Here is a 24,915-nt window from a genome sequence, read left to right as displayed (position 1 = left end):
TCTAATATAATAAATATTTAAAATTATCATTATTAATTATTAATACCATCATTAGATTTTATTTATTTTTTTACACATATTTTTCGTCATTATATTATCATTAAAATACTTGTATATTTTTAATTTCTCAACTTAATCCTCATAAATTTTAACACAATTTTTATATATTTTTTATTTTTCAACATAATTTTCACAATTTCAATACAAATACATCACTATCACGTATTAACTATGAACTTCTATCTATTTATATTATTTTTTATGCATTATTTTTGTATTTTTAGTAGATATTTATTTATTTTTCTATTCTTTAAAACGTGAAAAAAGAGACATGATTTATGGAAATCAATCATAAAATTTTCGTACTTCGTAAATATTAGTCAAAATTATAATAACAACATATGTATATATACGTAAATATAAATATATAATTTTACTTGAGTTATGTGTCTTATTTTTTGTGATTTATAAAAGTGAATCAATATAGATAGATAATAAATGTATCAATACTAACATTAAATTATATACAAATTTTATTATTAATTTATATTAATATAGAGAGTAAATTAAATAAATATTTAAATTATTGGTCTCTAAAATTTGAAAAAAAAAATATTCTTCGTTATAAATATGCTTATTATAATTTTTTTAATTTTTAAAAATCTGTTTACCAAACAGAATTGTAATGTTTGTGATTATTAAAAGCTATTTTTAATATAATTTTACCAAATATAAATATTACAACTTTTAAAAAATTTATCTTTTAAAAAAAATTTATCTTTTAAAAAACAGCTTTCATGAACTATTTTCGAAAAATAAAAACTTTTTTAAATCAAGTTAAAGTATAAAGGCATGCACGTGAGCTAGAAGCACGTGCGAGATTCGTCGAATTGTCAAAAATAACCTCTGGTCCCTGTGCTGTGACGAGCTTTGAGGTTGTCGTGGGTTTTAATGTCATTTCACAAAGACACGTATGAAATTTATGGATATATGTGGGTCCCATTTTACCTTCCTTTCGCTTCAACTAAGGGTGGAGTTTGCCACGTGGAGATCGATTCCGCCGGCTAGCTTCTGTCGTGATTGGCTCTGGCTTTGACACGTGGACTTCCTTGATTGGATGGACCAAAATTGGGATAATCTACCCCAAATGCATTGTTAAAGAGGGTGATTAAATCCGGATCCAATGTGCAGTATCACGGTAAAGATTGGATGGGATATTGAATTAATTATACCTGGATATTTGATTGGCAAATCTATAGATCCAATTAAAAAATAAAAGATATTATAAATAAATGAAAATATAATGTTTTTGTGAATTTATGTAATTTTATTATATTATAATTTTACATTTTTTTATTCACTTTAAATTTTTAATTTTTGTTATATTCTTATAATATTAATACATTAAAACTTGTATTATTACTTTATTGTTAAAACGTTGGATAATTAGATTTGGTTATTTTATTTTTATTATCTTTTTGATGTAGTTTTATTTCTATTATTAATATTTATATATATTTAGTTGTTTTTTTATTATTTAAAAAATATTATTTAATAATAGTTTAAAATAAACTAATATAAAATGTAAAAAAATTATAATTTCTTATAAAAAAATAAAAAATATATTTTTTCTTTTTTATTATTGATTATATTCGATATTCAATCAGATTCAATATCTTCTTTTTTTTTAAGTTAGGAATGAGATTCGAATTTGCGACTTTTAAGTGAGTATAAAAAGACTATATTATTTGAGTTATAATTCGTTGACATCCGATCCGATATTTTAAATGCAAATTGAATCGAGATTTTATTTTTATCTTATCCAATTTGTAATATACCCTTAGAAGTAAATATCTTTGTATTGGATTTTTTTGTTAACATTATAAATTGTGTTATAAATGTGTTCCGCCTTCTAATACTATACCTTTTAACATTATACTATACTAAGTTATTATCAATATACTATCCTTTAAAAAAATTAAAATTAGTTCGACTCTATCTAAACCGATGGAAGCCTCCTTCCAATATTATATTCTTTTATTTGGATAATATATTTTTTATTACGTCATATGTTGGAAATAAGTAGTATGACATAATCCAATCAATCACGTATCAAATAATTTGTTATTGTTACTATATTAAAATGTTAATATAATAAGGTCCTTGATTAAATTTAGAAATTTATCATTGTGATAGTGATCATAATATTGAGAGATAAATCTTTTATAATTTAATCAAAATTATTCTTGGTCATAGGATTATTAAAAGGACATTAATAATCCGGAAAGATCAATATATATATAATGGTCTTCATTGGATGAAGATTAATAGATCTCATTTATTAAATTATATATATAGATGGTGCATATAGAGATATGACTATTGAACTGACTCACTTTGAGAATTTCTAATGGTTATAATTACCGTATATTTGTCAATAGGATATTCTCAATATGAACATAGTAATAGAGTTTCCTTTGACCTGCGACTGTCATAGTAATTAACAATGTATTTATTATACTTTGATTCTGGACCATTGGCCAAGGGGATTGAATGAATAAAGAAATGAGTTTCTTAGGTCATTCACAGTTCATTATAATAATGGTAACAAGTTAGAGTTTGACAATTAAACCATACTCTAAGGTTAACCAAAAGCTGGAAAGATCGAAGGAATTATACTTTGTTCTTCTGAGGTTCTTAGTAAAAATATATTACTTCATACTATCGGGTCATTGAGGAGTGTTGCTAGACACCAACCTTGATTAGTAAATTTAGTATGACTAATTTACTATCCGCTTAGTATTGAACCTATGGGGTCACACACTAACGAGTGTTCTAATATTTGCTATAGAATTATTTAATTATTATTTTGATTTGATCAAATAAATAATTATATTAATTCAAATGGAATATTATTATATACTATATATAGGTATGCCAAGAGTAGAGGTAAACATGAGAAAGACAGAGAGAATAACAAGGGTTGTTATTCCTTTACCTCTATGCACATAAATGTATGTGAGACTAATATGGTGTGCAAAGAGTTGCAAAAAATTTCTCAATTTAGATCAAATGTCCATTGGTCAAGGGGTTGACAGCAAATGTTGGTCTCGGTGTGGATACGCATAGTGCCTTCGTACCATCGAAGGAGAAAAAGATTTTTACTAGCATACTCAGGTATTTAAATCTGATCTACTATTATATTATATTATAGGAATAAAGTTTACGCACAAAAATAGATCTTTAAAGATTACTTTCTTTTCTTCCGCTGCGTGTTATGAACACATGGTAACCCTTCGTCATAAAGGGAATAATATCTCATTTATTATACTATACTAAGTTATTATAGAAATAGAATTGTTTATTCTGATTTTGTTCTTCATAAAAATCATACATGAATTATCTTTTTTACATGAATTCTTTTAACCTGACTATTTATATAGCTAGCATGGTTGATATTTTATAAATGCCACCCACTAAAAGAGTGCAAAGTAGATATTTAAGTTTTCATTTTTTCGGCATTGAAAAAATGGAATATCGTGGTAAACATTTTTTAACAATCATGCTTTGTCCAACCCCAACTTTGACCTGTTGACCAGAAACCCAATGTGTGGGGAATGTTGTTGGACAACACAACATATTCAAAGGGAAGTAGTGCTTGCTGCCATGAAGTTGTTTTTAGCTTCACGGTCAAAAGTTGCCATTTTAAATGCGCCAATGGGTGAATGAAATTCAAGATGTGTGTACCCTTTGTGATAACCAAAACCTTCGCCTTTGACTAAACCACAACTATTCTTAATTCATTCTATTCTAACCCAACCTGAGATAAATCCACTAAGGGAAAGTAATCAAAGTATAAGAAACTAATTTTTAGTTATCCAACATTAGTCAATTTTAACGTAGGGTTACAATTTAGGATTTTGAGTTAAAAATTTATAATTTACCATTTAGAATTTAAAACATACAAAATAATTTAAAAATTAACTAATGTTGATTTAAAAAATTAGAGATAATACTCAATTTGGTCTTGAACTTACACACGAGTCTCAATTTAGTCCCTGAGACCATTTTAAGTATAAAAACGTTAATAGAGCGATGTTGTAGACTATCACATGTCACATTAAGACTTGTAAAATAATGCAGTTTTGGTTTTGAGTTTAACATTTAAATAGCTCAAAAACGACATCGTATTACTTATTTTGTTAGGTAAAATTTTAATAAATACCATTTAGGATGTTGTTTTTGGGTTATTTGAGTACCAAAACCAAAACGACATCATTTTACAAAGTTTAGTGTAGCATCCGGCTGTCACGACAGTGTTCCGTTAATGTTTGCACGTTGAAAATTGTTTCAAAGACTAACATGAGTTATGTTCACAAAGTTTGGGGGACTAAATAGAGGCAATTGAAACTTCAGGGACTAAATTGAGACTCGCGTGTAAGTTCAGGGACCAAATTGAGTATTATCTCAAAAAATTAATTACCTAGCTTTACTCATCCACTAAACAACTTGGTTTCAAATTGTCAATTATGTGAATAAATACCAATTGTTACATGATACAGGAAGGGTGCCAAATTCATATGGTACTGATATAGTGATATCTCAATTGGGAAAACTATCTCACATCATTTGAAAAATTAAACAATTTTCAGATGGTGTAAAAGCAGATTTAGAGACGTCACAAATCACTAGACTAAACAAAGCTAGGTTTATGACTCAGATTGCAACCTTTATGTAACATTTCTGTTTACTTTCAGATATGGCAAGGCTCCAATTACGTTGTCATAGTCAGCCCTGCTTACTGGGTGCTGCACATGACAATAAAAAGGAGTTAGACATGAGAATGCAAATCTTATCATCTCATATAATGATATATATATATAGCAAATTCAAGCTAACACTTGTATTCATGCAAACTACCCACCTTATACATGATGAATAAGAAAATTTCAAAGATGTAAAATTTCCAATGGGGCATGTTAGTTGAATCCAAGTCAGATACCTAAGCCCCTCCGCATTACAAGTTACAACTAGCATCATTCTAGAAATCCAACTATAGACGGGATGATGTTGGTTTGGTAGAAGGAAACAAGTTCAAAACACTGGATTTCTCTAAAACCCATAATCAACTAAGTGCTAAGATGAGTATAAATTTCAGATATCGGGCAGTAATTACTGACAAACTTTATGAAGTCACTCATATATGAAGTCACTCTGTGAACAGGTAGTATGGCAAGTAGAAATCAATGGAATGAAAAATATTGGGGAAGAAACTCAACTACATGATAAATGACTAGAAAGAATGACTTTTGTTCATGTTATGACCCTTCGTCCTAAATCAGACACCAATAGCTACAAACTACCAATGCCATTGAATTATAGTTTCTGACATGTTTCTTCCCCCTCCTATTTGAAGGTAGATAAGTGAAGGTGCTTTAATATCATAATTTTCAATTTATCCCCATTTCAAATGGAGAGAAGGCTGGGAGACAGTTTATACTCCAGCTTTTGCTTGTAAGCCCAAAGTCACCCCTATTCCTCTAATCCCACCACCCCAACAAAGAAAATAAGTTAACCTTAGTAAAGTCAGCAGTTATCAATTTATTGAATTCAGATAAAAAGAAAACGAGAACTAGTTGAAGAATCCTCAATAAACAAGCAAAGTTAACCCTCTTCAGAATCAGCAAACATTCAATCCAATTCCTTGTAAAACAATGTCATCAGTCATTGGCCATCATAAAAATTCACCCAATATTTAACAGTCATATTACTTCTACACTCTTAAGATACTCAGGAAAATTGCACTTCACATGCCAAAACAACAAAACCAACAGCACCATAAAAAAAAATTTAAATATCAGCAAACCAATTGCAGTTCGCAAATGCATGTAAGAAATTTGTAATTGGTAGCCAAAGCAGAATGCTTAATTTATTACTTAAAAGAAGCCTCGCACCTTGGCCATTGTTACCACTGAAATTAGACCACTATCTAAGAAGCTAAGACACAACCTTATCCATAGAAGAAAACCAAAGAACAATCAAACAAATCAATGAAATAAAATAAAACTAGAGTACCATTTTGGAGAGTCGCAATTTCCTCTTGGTATTCTTCTTGGCCAACAAATGCTGCTTCCCAGCTCTCCTGCGCACAATTTTCCCTCGACCTGTGACCCTAAATCGCTTCGCCGATGCCTGCAAACAAAGATACAAATGACATTCAAATAAAGGATGTAATCCAAATTGGAGTTACTCTTACCTCGCAGAAAAGACCAATTCAACAAAGAAAGGAGTGGGACAGAGAGAGAGAGAAAGGGGAAGGGACCTTGTGAGTTTTCATTTTGTAGCCCTTGGCAGAAACAATGGTGAGGTGCTGAATCCTTGTAGGTTTAACGGTGCAGAGTCTGTGAGGAAGCGTTGAGCCAGAAATGCAGCTTGACGAGCTGAGTTTCAGTGAGCTGAACTTGTTCAACAGAGGAACATCAACTGAAGAAGAGTGCGAAACACGTGTATAGGGAGCGCGTGGTGGAAGCCTGAAGGCAAAGGAAACCGTTGCCGTTGCACACGCCATGTTTCGGAATTGAAGGTGTGAGGTTCAAAGGGAAGATTTTAGCTTGTGGTTGTGGATAATGATTGAAGAGAGGCTTGGCAAGGGGTTCCTCAATCTTTCTCTTTTTTGCTGTTGTGTCCCCCTATCTTTACTATATTCACAGGAAAACACAATTCTCTCCTTTTTTTTTTGGACACACTTTGGGTCTTGAGAGTTCTCTTCTGTTTAACGATTGGGCCTTGACTATTGTATTACTTTTAGTTTTCATTATATGGACTCTGGGCTTCTCTTAATTTGGTTTGGCTCACCACAATGTTATTGCTATTCTTGGTCTCCCCACCCTCCCTATATTGGAGCTTGTTAATGATTAATTGGCTATGTATTATAGCATTATAGTAACTTTATTAGCATGATTAAGATGTATATAGTTAGATTATTTATTTATCATAATTAGATCATTCATTTTATATCTTTACTCTAGTTAGTACAGCCTGTACATTTAGTTAGAATAACAATTTTGTTACTCTCTTATCTATAAGGTTACTCTTTGTACTTATTCAGTTAGTTAGAATAATTATTTTGTTGTATTTATTCTTTGTACAGTACAAGGTGTGATTTCCCATACTAACAGAAAATTTTCAGTTCTTTCTTTCATATTCTCCCCTATCCTTCTTATTCTTCTTTCTTCACTTTCACCATTTTTCTTTTTTCCTTTGCACAGCCTCACTAGCTCATTGGCTTAGATGCCAAGTTTTAACATGGTGCAATGAAGGTAGAGATGACGAATCTCGCTTGCCTCGTTGTGTGCAAAGAACTTGGTGAGCTGGGTTTTTTGTTTTCATATTAATCTAACTATATACATCTTAGTCATGCTAGTAGAGTTGCTATACTCGATAGCCAATTAATCATTAACAAGCTCCAACACCCTCCCCCACCAAAATCCAAAAATAAAAAATCGAAAGAGCACCATTTTCAATGCTTTCGTTACTTACTTTGAACTTGTTTAAGTAGGCAAGTAGAAAAATAGTAGATTATCAAATCCATTGTTGATGGTTTAATATGTTTATCATTCATATATATATAAGCCTTATGTTTTTCAATCACTAAATAGTATTGAACCAAATAGAAGGAAGTGTTTAGTGTTCATTAAAAATTATAAAAAAATGACGAAATAACTTTATCTTTTAAAATTAATACTAAAAATTTTATATAATATCATTGTTAAAACTTTTCAGATAGAAAAACAATATTACTTGTTACTCCTGGGTAGGACAAATAACCGATTCAATTTTAGAATTTTGGTCTTCTAAAATATGCATTGTTGACTACAAAGTGACAGCAAGATAGATTACACATTACATTAAAAGCAATATATTAGCCTAAGCCATATAGGGAGGTACATAGGGAGAATTGGGGATCAAAGCACACAAAAAAACATGAATATGACTGCTACAGCATGTATCACCGCTCTAGAGTGAAAAAGATGATGAAGCTAATTCCTCAGCTGTCACCGGATTATGCAGCTGCAGTCACAATCAAACGTTCTAGTTAACCAACCTTAAATAACTTTAAGGTTCCACAACTATTTTCACATTTTTTCCCTCTAAAGCTTATTTTAATCAATTTAACTATCATATAATACAAGTTATGTGCAATTTAATTCCAAATCAGTGTACGGAATCTCATTCATGAAGCCAAAAAGGGAGAAACGGAACTTACAGCTTGCGAAAGAGTAAGGCAGTGAAAAGCACGGAAGAGATCATCGTTGTGGGAAGGAGCGAACTCATGGTTCCAATACGTGACGTCACGGAACGTTGCACTCGTTTCCCAACACTCATCACTCTTCTTTGATAAAACAAAACCAGAGAAGCCATGAGGAAGAGGGAGACTAGTACCTTGGAGCAACCTCCCTCTAAAATGGGCTTGCTGTAACGGTAAACCGTCGACCCCGACGCCGGTGAGCTTGGGTTTAAAATAGTCGGAAACGGAGGCTGGGCCATCTTGTTTCACACAGCACGGAACCTGGTGGATGCGACCGCTTAGGTCCTCGGCTTCGTCTTTCTTCAGAACTATGTTAGCAGGGGCTCCTCTTCCTCCTTTCTCCATTCTCTACTGTTGCTTCTCCAATGCCCTTTCAAACCCTAACCTAATCCCAAATTCCTCGATTTCCCAATTTGAAGTCAGCGGGTTTCGCGCCAAATGCATTAAAAAAAAAAAGATAATATGATTAATATCTTTATTTAAATTAGCATTTTTAGTTATGTAAAAATTCATTATTAGATTCAATGTAACTCGAAAATTAAATTTGACAACAATGATTAGATTATCAACAACACTGTTTATTTATCAAACACTCATAACACCCGTGTAAATATATAGTTATTATAAATTAATTACGATTTAAATTACTTTTAAATTAACAAAATAAAAAAATTTGTATTAATTGATATCACCCATAAAAAATTTAGACATAGCAAAATTGATAAATTATATGCCATGAAATTCTTCAGAAATTGAGTGTCCCCCTTGCCTTTTAAGTTTTAGTTTTAACTATATGCTGCTTCACCGTTTTATGTGATCAGGCGTTACACTATTGTATTGATATAATATGCTGCCTATTGTATAATCGAAAACCCCGTTCCTTTGCATACAAATGGCTTAACAAAAAGAACAAAAAGTTGCTGCATATATAACATAAGAAGCATCATATCTAGTCCGTTAAAAAGATTCTCTTCTTCCATAAACTACATAAAGCTTCCCGTCCAAGAATTCAAGCTACCAATGTGCATAACTCTTCCACGTTATCTTCTGGTCAATATGGCTACTGCTTCCCACTCCAAACTACATATCACATCCTGCATGACAATCAACGAAAATTAAGATTTTGATCTTCAACTTGGTCAGTAAAAGGGAACCACCAAAAAATACCATCTGACGATTCAACATACAACAAACAATCTTAGCTGCATCAACTTACAGATGGGTTATGTCGATCAATATCAAAGCCGTTGATGGCACAAGGTTCTGCTAGCAGCTCAATAGGTTCCTCACCTACACATGGTAAGAATACAAAATTAAAGATGCAAGGAAAAAAATTTTAGTGACTAGTGCAATAAAAACAATGCTAAACTATAGATATTAGATAGTAATAAATTAGATGTCCAACTAGCAAGTTGCATTAGTAACGGACATATATACCTTGCTCAATTACGGCGAGAATCCCATCCTCTGAACAGATCATGGCAGGTAAGATCCGAGTAGATGTGGCGCTTGATTTTATGCATCGATCATATTGAACCTCCCAGACCTCGCTTTCAGATATTGACTGGACTTCAGCTCCAGAGAGTATAATGGGTTGTTGCTGCCACCTAAGATCCCAGGCAAAAACAGTACCTAAGGAGCCTCCAGCCTGAGAATATATTATGATTCCAGAAATGTCAGAAGAAGCTTACAACTAAAGAACTAAGTCTGAGCATCTCCAGACCACAAGAACTCAGGAGTCAGGAACCATTCAACCTGCAGTTGCTATCACAGAAGCTAAAAACAACAAACACTTTCCACAACCTGACAATGTCACCAAATTGGTATTACATGTTGTTTAATCAGTAATCACCCATCCAAGAGATACTAAACGCTGTCCTGGAATAATGTCACACTTATAAAGTCTTACAAATGTCATTAAACTTATCCCACATTTATATCTACAAATTTAGCAAAATGCTTCACCATTAGATACCTTTCATATATTTAGGTAGTAGTCTACAACTGAATTCAAAGAAGCACCTGCAAGCACCATAAACTACATATGCAGCACTAAAATCTAATATCAGTCATGCTCCTAACTCTTATCTGGGTATTTAGGATTTAGATGAAGTATCTTGTAAATCATTCAAAAATAAATCAATAAAGAAAGAAAGAACATGCCAGGCAAGTGTGCTTTCTCGATGGATGAATATCGATAGAGTGCACTATTCCAGCAGTGAATTTCTGATCCCTGCAACAAAACAACCAACAGCAGCTATCAAATACAAAAAAGTGGCACATATCAATGGTAACAAGAGAACAAGCATAATTGAATTTAACTAATTTCACACAATCTAATCCTCTCCAACACTTCGAACAATTGCAAAGCTCGCCATTTTCCTTACCAGTTAGCCTTAAACTGAGAAACCGGTCCACCGGGCTTCCTCTTGTCCCACCACTGAAGACTGAACCCATAACCACCTGTGGCGAACTCCATCGGCGACGCCCACTTCGCTGCCGTGTACGACACCAACCCACCACTATCGAACAACCTATCACGGCTCAAATTCGAATTCCCAATACTAACTAAGTTGACCCTCCCATCTTCCCCGACAGTCACACACTCTACCCCACCGTCCATGAGGTCAACGCACGAGCCCGGCACCGAGTGAAGCCCCTCCTCCTCGGGCATCGACACCTCCGATTCAAACGTTGCATCCGCAGGATCTGAAAACAGAATGTGGAGTGATCCGGCGGCGGTGGAGGCGGCGACGACGGTTTTCTGGAGGAACTGGGAGGCCCTTAGGGAGGAGACGCGGGAAGATGAGGAAAACGAAGAGTGAGGTTGGAGGGACAGTGGGTTAGGGTTTAAGGAGTGGATTTCGATGGAAGAGGAACCGGAATCGGTGTCGAATGCGGCGAGCACCGCGAACCGGTCGAACGTTGATAGCGGTGGAAGCCACCTAACGGCGTCGATGTACTTATGCTGTGGAAGACGGTGGATTACTGGGCGTTCCGATTCCAACATTGCCGTCGCTGCCATTCACAAGGGTTTAGAAGGGTTTTTCACTTTCTCCCAATTCTGAAGATTTTAATTTTGCATAGGGAAAAGGTGGGAAATGGGAATGTATTCTTTTACTGAAATGCCCCTGGAGTTTAAAGTGAATTACCTGGTTGCCCCTGGTTGTTTTCACCTTTTTCTTTGAATTTGTGAGGGTCAAGTATTAATTATAGATTGTGGATAAGAGTAGAATATGGTGGTAGTTGCTGGAAGGAGTTTTGGTGTTATCTTCTGCTTCGGTTGTTCTTCTCTTCCTGCGACCAAAAGTCAAAGGAAGTTTGGGACAACAACGTTGGCAAAGAGGGACGAGGTTCAAGAGAACAGCAAGAGTGAAAAGCGATCCTTTTTCTCACTGAAGATTTCAAAATCATTTCTTGCTCGAACTGCTATTGGAGTGTTTGGGTTGGGGTTCATTGATGCTGGGTAACCTTGCATTTTTTTTCTCTGTTGCTTCTGAATTCTGAAAGATTTGTTAAATGTGCGGCTCATTATTAGAATGGTTTCAAATGCTGTTATTCAGGTACAGTGGAGACTGGTCAAGGACTGGAGTGATAACAACACAGAATGAGGAATTGCTTAGGCTTGCAGCTTTTCTAGTAGTTCCCTTGTGTATCTTTCTCATTGTTTCTCTGCCCGTTGATTCAGATTCGTATACTTCTTAATTCTGCATGAGTTTAATGTGCATAACTTGTATGTTTAAGTATTTCAACATTTCTTGTGGGTATGAATTGTTGCTTTAAATGATCTGAAGATTTACCCTTTCTAGTAGCTATTGATTGGCCCTAGTTCAGTAGTTTCAGGTTAGTGTGACTGTTTAAGCGTCACAAAATTAAAAAATCGATTGGTTACTAACATTCAATGGTTTCCTGAGAAAAAACTGTAAACATTTGAATGATCAATCTCTGTTTCTCAATGCGGTTCAATCAATGAGGTGGCTACTATTCTGCAACAGAAAAAGTTTCTTGCCTTCTTGGTGTCTGTAATCATTTTATCACACTTATCAAGTAAAGTGGTATACAACACTCACCGTCGAGTTAATGAGAAAAGTAGGAACAGAAATGCAGACAAAGAGGAAGAAAGGAAAGTTAGTGCAGATATGTGTTTGTTACATTATCTCATCAAGGCATGTCATAACCTAAAATTTTCATGCATATAATCACAAAATATGTGAATATAACCGCTGCCTTGATGATTCTGTCAAGATTTTTTTTTGTACCCACTTTCATATCCTTCTAAATTAAATTAGCCATACTAAGAGATCAAGATTAGTGTCTCATAGTCACGGTCTAATGCATGGTTCTGCTCAGCCAATATATGAAAATCAAATTATTAAGAGTGAACACGAGGCCTAGTACGTTACCAACGTTTTGCAATTGCAATGCACAATAAATATTGAGAAAGAAGTGGTACAATAATCGTACATACAAGATACAACAAGAACGGGTGGTTTCTCTCACAAGTTAACCAACCAGCTAGCCTTTCTACTGATATGTAAGATAGAACTATGACTCATACAACAGGAGACAACCTAATTGTGATTTGCTAAAATGAACAAGTTGGGGATCCCAGTCGAAAATCCAATATAACTAGTGTGGCAACACTATGAGCAAGTGCACCAAGAACAACAAAAACATGAAATATCTGATGGCTTTGCCCTGCAAGATCAAATGCTCCAGGCTTCCATCGCTCTGGTATCCTAGACACATAAAATCCAGCTCCTGTGGCATATAGGACTGCCATGGCAAGCTCATATCCAACCGCAATGTTTATATGTGGATGTCCCCAGTGCAGGGCAAGTGCATGAGCTGCAGGAATTATGCCTGAAAATCCCATGCAGAGGAACAAGGAGGCCCTGAGAGGTCTGAACCGTGGCGAGGAAAATGATGGTGCAAGAAGGGTAATAATGGCTAGGATTCCCAGCACAGATATTGATGTCAAATAGAATAATCTTGCATATGGATTGCATAAGAAAGCATAGTAAATTGGAGCAATAAAGGAACAAACAATCATAAGTGAAATTCCAGCGTAATCTAGACGCCAGAAAAAGAGGCTGAAACTTTCGGAGTGGCAAGCTAGAAGATGGGATAGAGAACTGCAAGCAAGGCACCCCATTCCCCCGGCTAAGAAAACGAACCACGGCCATCGAGGAACTATTTCTACACCAGATTCTCTCATGTTGAGAAGGATAGATGGATCCTGAACGTGTCTCAAATGCAAATCCTGGAAAATATAAATTAAAAATATATATATATATAACAAAAGAAAAAATGATTGAACAGCGTATGACTTCATTAGTTATCACATCAAGTTTACTAAATCATTTTTTAATATTTGTCATTTAAAAATCATTGTTAGTATATGAAAGATACAGAGGACATTATTACACGATTTAAGAATGCACATCAATTTCTTGGCAAGTCCCAAATCATGATCTGCCGTGTATCTGGTCTAAAAATTCATAAGACTGAAGATTAATAATATACCAGCCAAAAGGTTGTGTGACTGCTGCTTAATAATAATAAGATATCCATGAAAATGTAAAAGTAATAACATGAGCTATGATGAACAAGTATGGCAAGATAAACATGCAATGATTGTAACTTATAGTTAGTGAATAAAAGGAAGTTACATATGCTATGTGATGACACATGAAAACAAATCAAGCGTAGTGCGGTGCTCCTGCTTAACAAGGAAACAAACATTTTCAAATATTAATATAAATCTTTTAACAATTTATCGTCCTTTTATTATTATTTTATTATAGATATTTAATTTTTTTGGCATATCTATGCAATATAATAAGATGATGAGAAGATGCCAACAAATGATAAAATTAAATAAAAGCTAACCGGAAATGCAACAGTGTCAGAGTGGTTTATCTCCTTCGCCGTCGTCAACAACCCAAACGCCGCCGGTACTCTGGTGGTTCCACCTCAAACACACACGACATCAGATAATCTTGGCATTATTAACACAACACAGCACACACAAGAAAACGACGCAGCATCGCTGTCAATAACTTAATAACAGAACAGTCAATACCTGAGCAAATCGCCGAAGCCTAGCTTCGCCGTCGCCGTGGTGCTCATCACGGCCATAGCAGCAAATATCAGAAATCCACCTAAGTGACTGCAGAAAAAAACACGTTGTAACCATTGCACACCAATTGTTTGTAGAAAATGGCGTGAGAGAGAGTCAGAAATCGGAGAGAAGAGTTGTGTGAAGTGCAGCTAACTCACGTCCAGATGTTTAGGGTTTCATTGTGCCATGCGAAGATGCTCCACAAGGCATCCTTCACCGGCCACTCGGAACGGTAATAATCGAGGATGAACTCGCTGTCTCGCAGGTACTCCGGAAGCTCCTCGAACCTCACCAATCGCTTCTGGAACCTCTTCGTTTCCTTCGATCTCGAATCATTTTTGATGCTCTCAACGACTTTTCGGCCGTTCTTGTTGCCGCTCCGGCGGCTGCTGGTCATCTTCGATGGCTTGGTCGCTTGTTTGCTTGCCCGCCGTGTTCGCAATGCCTCGCCGGGAAACTTCACCGGTTCCGTCTCCGGCTATGATTAACGCCCTGTCCAGGCATTCTCGAAAGTTGTATTTAACAATTTATATTTATAGTCAAGACAAGACAACACCATGTGATCCGTTTCATCTATTTTTCTTTATTCTTGGAATAATATTTTTAGTTAAAAAAAATATTTTTTAGTAATTTAAAAAGGCATAGTATAAATAGCGAAGTAAGCATGCTTATCAATACTTTGACAAGTGTACAAAATTATTTAGAGTAAAGAATTATTTTTTGTCTCCAATATTTTAAAATTGTTTTAATATTATCATGTTATTATAGATATCTTAATAGAATTTTTAAAGTAGTATAATATTAAAGTGACAAAAACTTTTATTAATTTTAGTTATTATTTAATTAGTATAAATATTAATTTTAGTAAATATATATAAATTATATACTTTTTGTATGTAAAATATTTGTAAATATGAGTATCAATTATTATTAGCTAAATATTGACTAAAAATAATCATATAGCATTGTTCTTAAAATAATTTTAAGATATTAAGAACTTGAATAAAAAATTTTAAATATTAGAAATAAGTTTAGGATCTAAATATTAAGGGATAAAAACACTATTTTATTCTAAATTTTATTAATAATTTCTTTGTACAAAGTTATCATTTACAATACTATATTAACAATCTAAATAAATTTATCATAAAATTTATTTTAGTCCCTATTTTAATATAAGTTCTTACCTTTTATTCTTATAAGTAAGAATTTAATTTTAATATATTGTCAATATAAAACTATTTTACACATACATTCAATCACATAAATATCATATTAATAAAAAATACTTAAATTTTATATTGACCATCTGAATAATTATCTAAAAGAATAATTATAATTACACAAATATCAAATATGTAAAATATTTTATATTATCGGTATATTAATTAAACTTATTAAATAATATCTTATAACTTATTTCATTATGTATTTTAAAATAATTATAAATATTTTATTTTTTAATTATTTTTTAATTTTATTTATCATTTATTTTTAATTAATTATATTAATGTATAAAAAATTAATTCAAATACGACAATACTTGTATTAATTAGTGTAACTTTTTAATTTGAGATTAACTTATATTATGTTAGTATCATTTTCTGTAAAGAATAATTATTAGACCAACAAATAAATATATTAGATCAAAAAACTTTTTTAAAATACCAAAATACAAAAAAATAATATTAAAAAATCTCAAACAAAAAATAATAAAATATAAAATAATAAAAACAAATACAATATAAGTTTGTCCAATATTCAAATGCATTATTTTTAAATTCTTTTAAAATGTTAATTTTTCTTACTTAATTTTTTAATTTATTGTGTAGTAAACATATAAATTCATTCATTCTTTAATTAATAATGGTTACATCCTTTTAAATATCTTTTTGTTAAAATATTTGAGTTTAACACAAATTAAAGATAATATTCAACTAAAATAACTACTATATTAGACTAAATGAAGTGTTTATTGAATAATTATAAATTTTTTTTAAATTTTACCATTTCTCACAATGATGATAGATTTATTGATTCAAAGTAATTTACAATATTTTTTCTATTTTAAGATAGATAATAAAAATTTACGTCGAAAAAATAGGGTATAATTTATATTTATTATTTATGCATAAGCACCATTATATATAATAATTACTTATGATCTCTATAAAAAAAAGAGATAAATAAAAAAATTAGTAAAAGACGCACAACAGCCTCATCAATATTATTTCATCACTCAGATCCTCAAAATCAAAAATAAAATTAAGCAAGAAATACAATTTAAATATTGAAAATACTCAATACATAAAGAATTAGAATAAATTAACTTGTTTTAGATAAAAATAATAAAATTTATAATAAAAAATTATAAAAACTTAAATAAATAAAAATAAAATAAAATAAATAGAAAAGATAGAGTACAATAACAAATAATAATATTTTATAGGTTATAAAAAAACTAAAAAAAGTATAAATAATATATCATAAAAGAAAAAAAGTATTACTGAATAAAAAATCAATTGGTAGAAAAATGAGATCATCTTTTAGTATATATGATTTTTTATCGTGAATAAGTTATGCAATACAAAAATAGATAAAAAAATTATTTTTTTAATAAATTGAATAAATNATAATAATGAATAAAATTTGAAATTTAAAATTAAAATATTTAAAATCAAAGAAGAAAATATAAAGAAATTTTTGGTAAACAACAACTCAAACATTAACATGACAATAAATGAAATTGTTTATACTGTATCCTAAAATATAAAGCTAGGCCCAATAAGGATAAAAGGTCCAATCTTAAAAGGTGGCCTTTATTCCATGTCCGACCTCTTTAAAGAAGTCGAACACCAACAGAGAGGTCCAGCTCTATTTGTCCAAGCAAGTAACTGTCTCTGCAAATCTCTCCACTACATCTAGAAGGGAGATCTTAATAGCCTCCTAAAATAAAAGGAATGGTCATCTATCAATAAAGGTGGAACTACTCTAACAAATGTGGTTATTAACTCTACTATAAATATATTGGCACCCTCAGGTATAAGACATGTTCTAATCTACTAAAAATCTGCCTAAAATCCTTGCTAACTTAAGTATCAGAGTCTCTTGTAGGTACCACTCCCCATCTCCTCACAAGAAACTCGGACAGGTAGCACCTCAACATCAACAAGTCAGACGTTGCTATACAAAGAGATCTGAACCTCACGTTCAGGCTCAAATCAACGCTTTAGATAGCCCTCGAAACAGAAATAAAATAATATATAGTTGAATTAATTAAATTAAATAATTGATATAATAAATTTAATATGACTTTTTTACTCAATAAAGTAAGTTAAATTAATAAAAAAAATAGTTTATAAATATGTCATGTAAAAGTTATAATAGTTTAAAATCATTAATCAAAATATATAAGAAGAAAAACTAATATAATTAATTAGTTATAGTTAATATGGTCAAATATATAATTAATTATAACAGTTTAAACTCATTAATCAAAATGGATAAGATAAAAGATTAATACAAATTAAAATAAAATTAATTTATTTATTGTAGTCAAATAAAATAATTAATGTAATTGAATAATTATCTATCATAAAAAAATATAGAAGGATGAATTAAAATGTATTTCAAAGTTAAAAATAAAATTTATTTAAATTAAACATTAAATAAGTTTGATATATTAGAGATAAAAAAATAATATATATTTTATTATATATGTACTATTTTTTTTCAATAATATTAAAATAATTTACAAATATTAAAGACTTAAATTAAATAATTTCATATTATGGACAATTTTATAATTTTTTTTAAATACAAAAATAAAAACAATACTTTAATCTATTATTTATATTTAACATAACTTCTCGATATATTATATCTTCTAAATTTCATATAGTTTACAAAAGGAATATAATAGTCCGTTCTTTCATTCAGGTTTATTATGTAGAGATTTATTTAATCCTTATCTTTTAATTTATCGTGTTTGGTTAGTATCTTAATCTTTGTGTCCATATCTATATGTTGAGTGGACATAAACACTAAACAAATCATATGTTAGGAAACTAGTGAATTAACAGTTAGGACACCAAATCAATAAATTCGTTAGAAAATTATATTTAGCAAATCAATTATGATATATATAAGTCACAAAAAAAAATATGATATCTATAAAACAAATCAACAATCAAATCTGTAGCCAGACTTTAATTTTTTAGTAACTTGTAGTTACTGTATTTAGTATTAATAAATTAAATAACTGCATTAGTTAAGAGAGTTAAAAAGTAGTTAGTTAACTTAAGTTAGTTAGTTAGATTTAATTTGTGACAGATGATTGAGTATCTTGTATATATATTTAACATCACAATAATAGAAAACATTTTTGTCACTCTAACTAATGTTCATCTCAAAATTTCTCTCTTGTATGATGTAATTCCACTATCATCTTTGATTATTCTGTAATTAGAACAAAAAAATTTTCATGATGCAGTGAGCGTGGAACTTACAAAAAAGAGTGTATCATTATATGCAAAAACTCAATTGCAGAGAGGTTCATGTGAATTAGTGTTTACATGAATTTGTTCATTAATGGAAACAAACATGCAAGAAAGAGGGACAAATCTATAAATTCAATTTCAGCAATTGAATTCCGAAATTTTACAAGAATGATAGCACAATTTAATGCGATGCAAGCTTAATATTTCTTCGGTGTTAGTCCATTGCAAGATCCATTATACCTTCATTCTAGCGAAACTCCTGGAATTTCACTTATAGATATTCCATTAACCAATTCGAACTACCATTTGTGGTCTACATCAATGAAGATCTCGCCAAAATTGAAGAACAAGCTCAAGTTCATCGATAGAACCCTAATCAAACCAGAGGAGGACGATCCTTTAATTTGTTTAAAGCTTGGGATCGATGCAACAATTTTATTATCTTGCTTATATAGATCACTCGGTTTTGAGATTTTGCAAAGTGTGCTCCGATGCGACAACAATCATGAACTATGGAAGGATTTAAAGCACCGCTTCTATCAGGGAGACCTCTTCAGATTTGCAGATCTTGAAGAAGAAATGTTTGCTATGAAACAAGGTGAGCTCACGATCACTTCTTATTACAGAAAATTGAAAAGTGTTTGGAAAGAATTAGAAGAATTTAGAACTATACATTTATATTCTTGCTTGACTGAATGTAAATGTGGTCAGAATATTGATAAGATTAGAGAACATAGAGAATAGTTTCATGTAATACGCTTCCTTAGAAAATTAAATGATCAATATGCAAATGTTCGTTCACAAATTATACTTGTAAAACCCTACCAGATGTTAGCACAATGTTTTCTTCACTACTCCAACAAGAAAGGCAAATGATGCACTTGATAGATAGACCCGGGATCCAAATTGATGATAAATGCTATTAAAGCTGTGAATGCAAATGCACTTAGTAATAGTGTAGCAGCTAATACAAATGCCTTTGGGACTTATCAAGGAGGAAGCAATTACAATAAAGGTAGAGGTAGGGGACGCGGTTCACAAGAGTGGGCACCTTGTTGACACATGTTATATCGTATACATGGCTTTTCACCATATATGCAAAGAAATCAATTTAAGATGAACAGTAATTCATTAAACTCAATTAACTCCATTACAGTTGTGACCTATGAGTAATGATGAATACAACACTGAACTTTTGGTTTAAAAGAAAGAAAAGATCAGTCTCGATGGCTTATTTTCAGACAAGTAGAAAGAAGCACTTATTGCCTTAATTCAACAGCAATGTAATGACCCTCCGAGTTATGAAAAATGGGCATTTGTACATATAATATCTGCATGTACCTTCTATTTCTTATCAATTTTCAGCCATTTTTTAACTAGTTATGACTGGATTTTGGATACAGGAGCTAGCGCTCATGTATCATTTCCACTCAATTTCTTTCAATCTATAAAATACATTAAGTATGTTCAAATAATCATGCTCTCAAACTGTCACAACAATAAGTAGGGCAATTTTCTTTTCAACAAGCTTTTACTTGATTGATGTACTATATGTTCCATCTTTTAAAACATTCTAATTTATGTTTCTAAAGCAACTAAAGCACTTTCTTGTTCCTTTTCATTCAATGCACATGATTGTGAGATTCAGGAGTTACTTACCTCGAATATTATTGGAGTTGCTAATCAAAAGAGAGAATTGCATATAATGAAGGCAGTAGCCATACAAACAAGTCTTCCAGTTGCAACAGAGGTTGATGCATCAAAACTCATACATCAAGCACGCACAAACAACATTACTCATTCATTAGATGCAATTTTATGGCATCATAGATTAGGACATATCTCATGTAATAAGATCAAACAGATGCAAAAATTATATCCTTTCATTTCATATCATACCACTGATGTACCTTGTTCTTCATGTCATTATGCTAAACAAAAATGAATACTATTTAATGATAGCACTACTGAATCTCTGTATTTGTTTGATCTTATACATATGGATATTCAGGCCCCAATTGCTATGCCTTCTATCTCTGAACATATGTAATTTTTAACAATTATTGATGACAAAAGCAAATTCACATGGTTATTGTTCATGCAACACAAATCTGAAGTTAGAAAAATAGTAGAGGATTTTGTTCAGTTGATTGAAACGTAACATCATAAAACAATTAAGAGCATTCGCTTAGATAATGGTAAAAAAATTCTTGATGCCCTTTTTTTACTATTAGAAAAAGATTTTACACCAAACTAGTTGTGTGAAAACACGACGGCAGAGTGGAACGGTGGAGACAAGACATCAAAAAATCTTAAACATGGCAAGAGTTCTCATTTTTAAATCTAATATACCTACTTTTTTTTGGCATTTTGTTGTGGCCCATGCCACTCATATTCTAAATTGGGTACCTCACATTAAAGTGAAAGCCTCTAGCCCTTATGAAATGCTTCATCAAAAATTGCCTGAAATTAACCATTTCAAAATATTTGATAGTCTGTTTTATGCATCTACTTTAGTGTCTCATAGGAAGAAGATCGACTCTCGAGCTCGAAAATGTGTCTTTTTAGGCTTTAAACGAGGAACTAAAGGATACATTTTTTTAGATACTAGAGTAGAGAGATTTTCATTTCTAAAAATGTGATGTTTTATGAGCACAACTTCCCTTTCAAAAATTTTACAGGGCCTATATTTTTCAACGAAATTCCAAACTCACCCTATAACTTATGTTACATATTTGTTTATGAGATTGCTTCCAATAGTTCCACTACTACTCATACAAATATTTTAGACAATATGGCTTTGCCTGTTGCACTTTTTCAATTAAGTAACACTCATCGTTTGCATCCTAATCATTCATAGCACAATAATAATTTTTTCTCACTAAATTCTGATACGAATTCAACCACACTCACGGCATGCATCAACCCCTTCTGCAGCCAATTCAGCCTTGTCAATAGCGTAACTTGAATTAAGAAGATCAACAAGACAATGATCTCAATCTGCTTATTTCGATACCTTTCATTGTATGCAATTCACGACATCAAATCAGCAGCGCTCAACCATCATCAATAAAAAATATTCTCTCTCCAAGTATGTGTGTTTGGATTCTCTATCTTCAAGCCACAGGGCTCCTTCAGTTGCGATCACACAAAACACTGAACTTAGAAGTTATAAGGAGGAAATCACTCCAAGCTGTTGGTGGCAAGCAATAATTGACGAACTAAAAGCTCTTGAAGATAATAAGACATAGACATTGACCTCTCTTCCTTGAGGAGAGAAGGCGATCAGTTGTAAATGAATTTTTAAAACCAAATTCACATCCAATGGTGAGATTGAAAGACATAAAGCCCGAATGGTGGCAAAGGGCTTTACTCAAACAGCTAGCTTTGATTACTTCGATACGTTCAGTCCTATGATCAAACTCACCACATTACGAGTCTTACTGACCATTGTTGCAGCTCGAAATTGATTTGTGCACCAGATGGATGTCAACACCATGTTTCTCCATGGCAATTTTTCTGAGAAAGTTTACATGAAACCTCCTTTAGGCCTTCGAGTCTGTGCTAGTTTTGTGTGCAAGTTGCAGCGCTCCCTTTATGGAATGAAGCAAGCCAGTCACCAGTGGCACAGAAGTTATGTTGTGTTTTTCTTCAATCTAATTTCTCTTAATCTAAGGCTAACAACTGCTTGTTTAGTAAGAGAGTTAGTGACTCTTTTACTTGTATCTTAGTTTACGTGGATGACTTAGTGATGGGAGGCAATTATTTGCATGAAATTCAAAGAGTGAAGAAAATGCTTAATGAAAAATTCACAATTAAAGACTTGGGGGACTTGAAATTTTTTGTTGGACTCGAAGTAGCACGCAGCCACAAAGGTATTGCCATGTACCAACGTAAGTATACATTAGATTAGTTAGATGAGTTTGTATTGAATGATGCAAAGCCAGTCTATACACCTATGGATTATACGGTAAAGCTCTCCAAAACTTCAGGTACTCCTTTAGGAGATGTCTCTAGCCACGGAAGATTAATTGGCCGATTGATTTACTTGACAAACACACGTCCAGATATTTGCTTCGTTGAGTAAGCTTAGCCAATACTTGGATTGTGCCGCAGACACTTATTTTAAGGCTGCACTACTTGTGTTTAGGTACCTTAAAGGTGCACCAGCAAAGAGGGTTTTATTTTCTGCCTCCACAGATCTCAACCTATCAGCTTTTTCGGACTCGGATTAGGGAGCTTCTCCGAATACTCGTCTATCCATTTTTGGTTTTTGCTACTTCTTAGGAAAGTTCTTAATTTCGTGGAGATGCAATAAATAACAAACAGTGGCGCGCTCCTCTGTTGAGGCAAAGTATCGAGCCATGGAAAGCTTGTGATGTGCAAAGATGTTTGGTTGTCTTTCATTTTGCGTGACTTTCAGGCACCCTTGAGCAAACTAATACTCTATATTGTGATAATCAATCAGCTCTCTACATTGCGGCCAACCTCGTGTTTCACGAATGGACGAAACATATCGAGATTGACTATCACACTATGCGAGAAAGAATGTAAAATTGATCTTTAAAGCTACTACCAATTTTATCAGCTAACCAAGTGGCTGACATTCTGACCAAGCCCTTAGCTCTAAATCCATTTTCATTATGTGAGGTCAAGTTGGAATTGATCAATTTTCACACTCCCAATTTGAAGGAGAATGTCCAGAATTTAGTCTTTCGATTATTTGTAGTCACTGTATTTAGTATTAGTAAGTTAAATAACTGTATTAGTTAGGAGAATTAGAGAATATTTAATTAATGTGAGTTAGTTAGTTAGATTGTAATTTGTGACTGATGACTGAGTATATGGGAGCCACTCAAATAAAGACGCTGAGAATATCTTTTTATAAAGATGTTTTTTAATAATTAAAGTTTAACATATATAATTGATTAAATTGTGTTATTTTTGTCAAAATTAGGTTAGACAAATTGATTTGACCGAAAAATGGTGAATCAAATCATGAACTGGTCTAAATTAATATTATTTTTTTATAGAAAATGACTACAATACCTTATTATAGAAAATGACTAAAATACTTCTATTATCTATATTAATTTTGAGAATCCTAAATTTTAGTCTTTTATTTTTCTATCGTAGGGTTAGGATTTAGAATTTTTAAAATTAACATATATATAAAAGAGTATTTTAGTCATCTCTATAATAAGGGTATTGTAGTCATTTTATATAAAAAATAATATTAATTTAGACCAGTTCAAGATTTGATTCACAATTTTTTCGGTTAAATCAATTTGTCTAGCCTAATTTTGACAAAAATAACATGATTTAATCGATTATATATGTTAAATTTTAATTACTGAAAAATATTTTTAAAAAAAGACGTTTTAAGCGTCTTTGTCTAAGTGATTCCCGTTCGAATTACTATGTTCATGTCTAATACTAAGTAAGGTCTATTTACAATATCTTTAATTATGTTTCAAATAACTTATTAGAAAAACCGATTAATCTATTTTTTATTTTACAAAGGGAGCGGGATTAATAAAAGTCCATAATAGTAAGATTGAAAAAATAAAATTTATACCAACTATGCTATGCATATATTAAAATTAACTACTAATATAAAATATATATTAAAATATAAAATACATATTAAAAATAAGTTAAGTAACATTAATTATTTATATATACAAATATATATTAATTAATTTTGATAATTAATTTTAATATATAAATAATATTTTAATTTTTTACAAAAACGTACTTTTTATAGCATTTAAAATTCTTTTTGCAAAAAGAATTTGTTGGGATATCTATAATTTTTTCAATTTTTTTAATTTTTGCAAAATTTAACAAAGTATTTCAATAGTTAAAAAAGGAAATTCAATTTTCCTGTTAGAATTTCTTAATTTTTTCGCATAAAAAAGATATAAAAATATATTTTTTTTTACGTTTCATGTTATTTTATCAAAACAAATTATTTTAAATAT

General features: G+C 31.6%; 5 protein-coding genes across 5 annotated transcripts; 1 reads left to right on the top strand and 4 right to left on the bottom strand.

Moving 5' to 3' along the window:
* Positions 1–4,509: 4,509 nt before the first annotated feature.
* On the bottom strand, positions 4,510–6,665 carry LOC107459477 (50S ribosomal protein L35, chloroplastic). The gene is made up of 3 exons (XM_016077707.3): positions 6,323–6,665; positions 6,076–6,192; positions 4,510–4,808 (listed from the first exon to the last, which is right to left on the bottom strand). The coding sequence occupies exons 1-3, from the start codon at positions 6,566–6,568 to the stop codon at positions 4,731–4,733; spliced, it is 441 nt and encodes a 146-aa protein (XP_015933193.1). The 5' UTR covers positions 6,569–6,665; the 3' UTR covers positions 4,510–4,730.
* A 1,120-nt stretch (positions 6,666–7,785) lies between these two features.
* Positions 7,786–8,724, bottom strand: LOC107461116 (uncharacterized). Its single transcript, XM_016079584.3, has 2 exons — positions 8,267–8,724; positions 7,786–8,070 (listed from the first exon to the last, which is right to left on the bottom strand). Exons 1-2 carry the CDS (start codon positions 8,651–8,653, stop codon positions 8,017–8,019), a joined length of 441 nt encoding a protein of 146 aa, XP_015935070.1. The 5' UTR covers positions 8,654–8,724; the 3' UTR covers positions 7,786–8,016.
* Positions 8,725–9,067: 343 nt separating this feature from the next.
* LOC107459486 (nuclear pore complex protein NUP43) lies at positions 9,068–11,550 on the bottom strand. The gene is made up of 5 exons (XM_016077714.3): positions 10,696–11,550; positions 10,472–10,541; positions 9,746–9,956; positions 9,525–9,598; positions 9,068–9,402 (listed from the first exon to the last, which is right to left on the bottom strand). Exons 1-5 carry the CDS (start codon positions 11,331–11,333, stop codon positions 9,349–9,351), a joined length of 1,047 nt encoding a protein of 348 aa, XP_015933200.1. The 5' UTR covers positions 11,334–11,550; the 3' UTR covers positions 9,068–9,348.
* LOC107461126 (uncharacterized) lies at positions 11,539–12,264 on the top strand. Its single transcript, XM_016079594.3, has 2 exons — positions 11,539–11,774; positions 11,872–12,264. The coding sequence occupies exons 1-2, from the start codon at positions 11,545–11,547 to the stop codon at positions 12,011–12,013; spliced, it is 372 nt and encodes a 123-aa protein (XP_015935080.1). The 5' UTR covers positions 11,539–11,544; the 3' UTR covers positions 12,014–12,264.
* A 443-nt stretch (positions 12,265–12,707) lies between these two features.
* Positions 12,708–14,971, bottom strand: LOC107459493 (heptahelical transmembrane protein 2). Its single transcript, XM_016077721.3, has 4 exons — positions 14,591–14,971; positions 14,394–14,480; positions 14,201–14,270; positions 12,708–13,571 (listed from the first exon to the last, which is right to left on the bottom strand). Exons 1-4 carry the CDS (start codon positions 14,827–14,829, stop codon positions 12,894–12,896), a joined length of 1,074 nt encoding a protein of 357 aa, XP_015933207.1. The 5' UTR covers positions 14,830–14,971; the 3' UTR covers positions 12,708–12,893.
* Positions 14,972–24,915: the final 9,944 nt, after the last annotated feature.

The sequence above is a fragment of the Arachis duranensis genome, chromosome 1 (assembly GCF_000817695.3).
Source record: "Arachis duranensis cultivar V14167 chromosome 1, aradu.V14167.gnm2.J7QH, whole genome shotgun sequence".
Lineage (NCBI taxonomy): Eukaryota > Viridiplantae > Streptophyta > Magnoliopsida > Fabales > Fabaceae > Arachis > Arachis duranensis.
The sequence above is the reverse complement of the archived record's forward strand: the minus strand, read 5'-3'. Positions and strand labels throughout refer to the sequence as shown.

Excerpts from the sequence above, each read along its gene's own strand:
- LOC107459477 (XM_016077707.3), bottom strand. The coding sequence starts at position 6,568 with ATGGCGTGTGCAACGGCAACGGTTTCCTTTGCCTTCAGGCTTCCACCA. Across the intron at positions 6,193-6,322 it reads ACAAAATGAAAACTCACAAG|GCATCGGCGAAGCGATTTAG; the intron begins GTCCCTTCCCCT and ends CTTTGTTTGCAG. Across the intron at positions 4,809-6,075 it reads AATTGCGACTCTCCAAAATG|CACCCAGTAAGCAGGGCTGA; the intron begins GTACTCTAGTTT and ends TGTCATGTGCAG.
- LOC107461116 (XM_016079584.3), bottom strand. The coding sequence starts at position 8,653 with ATGGAGAAAGGAGGAAGAGGAGCCCCTGCTAACATAGTTCTGAAGAAA. Across the intron at positions 8,071-8,266 it reads GCCTTACTCTTTCGCAAGCT|CTGCATAATCCGGTGACAGC; the intron begins GTAAGTTCCGTT and ends TTGTGACTGCAG.
- LOC107459486 (XM_016077714.3), bottom strand. The coding sequence starts at position 11,333 with ATGGCAGCGACGGCAATGTTGGAATCGGAACGCCCAGTAATCCACCGT. Across the intron at positions 10,542-10,695 it reads TCTCAGTTTAAGGCTAACTG|GGATCAGAAATTCACTGCTG; the intron begins GTAAGGAAAATG and ends GTTTTGTTGCAG. Across the intron at positions 9,403-9,524 it reads TTGATCGACATAACCCATCT|GATGTGATATGTAGTTTGGA; the intron begins GTAAGTTGATGC and ends ATTGTCATGCAG.
- LOC107461126 (XM_016079594.3), top strand. The coding sequence starts at position 11,545 with ATGGTGGTAGTTGCTGGAAGGAGTTTTGGTGTTATCTTCTGCTTCGGT. Across the intron at positions 11,775-11,871 it reads TTGGGGTTCATTGATGCTGG|GTACAGTGGAGACTGGTCAA; the intron begins GTAACCTTGCAT and ends GCTGTTATTCAG.
- LOC107459493 (XM_016077721.3), bottom strand. The coding sequence starts at position 14,829 with ATGACCAGCAGCCGCCGGAGCGGCAACAAGAACGGCCGAAAAGTCGTT. Across the intron at positions 14,481-14,590 it reads GAAACCCTAAACATCTGGAC|TCACTTAGGTGGATTTCTGA; the intron begins GTGAGTTAGCTG and ends TTTTTTCTGCAG. Across the intron at positions 13,572-14,200 it reads CTGACACTGTTGCATTTCCG|GATTTGCATTTGAGACACGT; the intron begins GTTAGCTTTTAT and ends TATATTTTCCAG.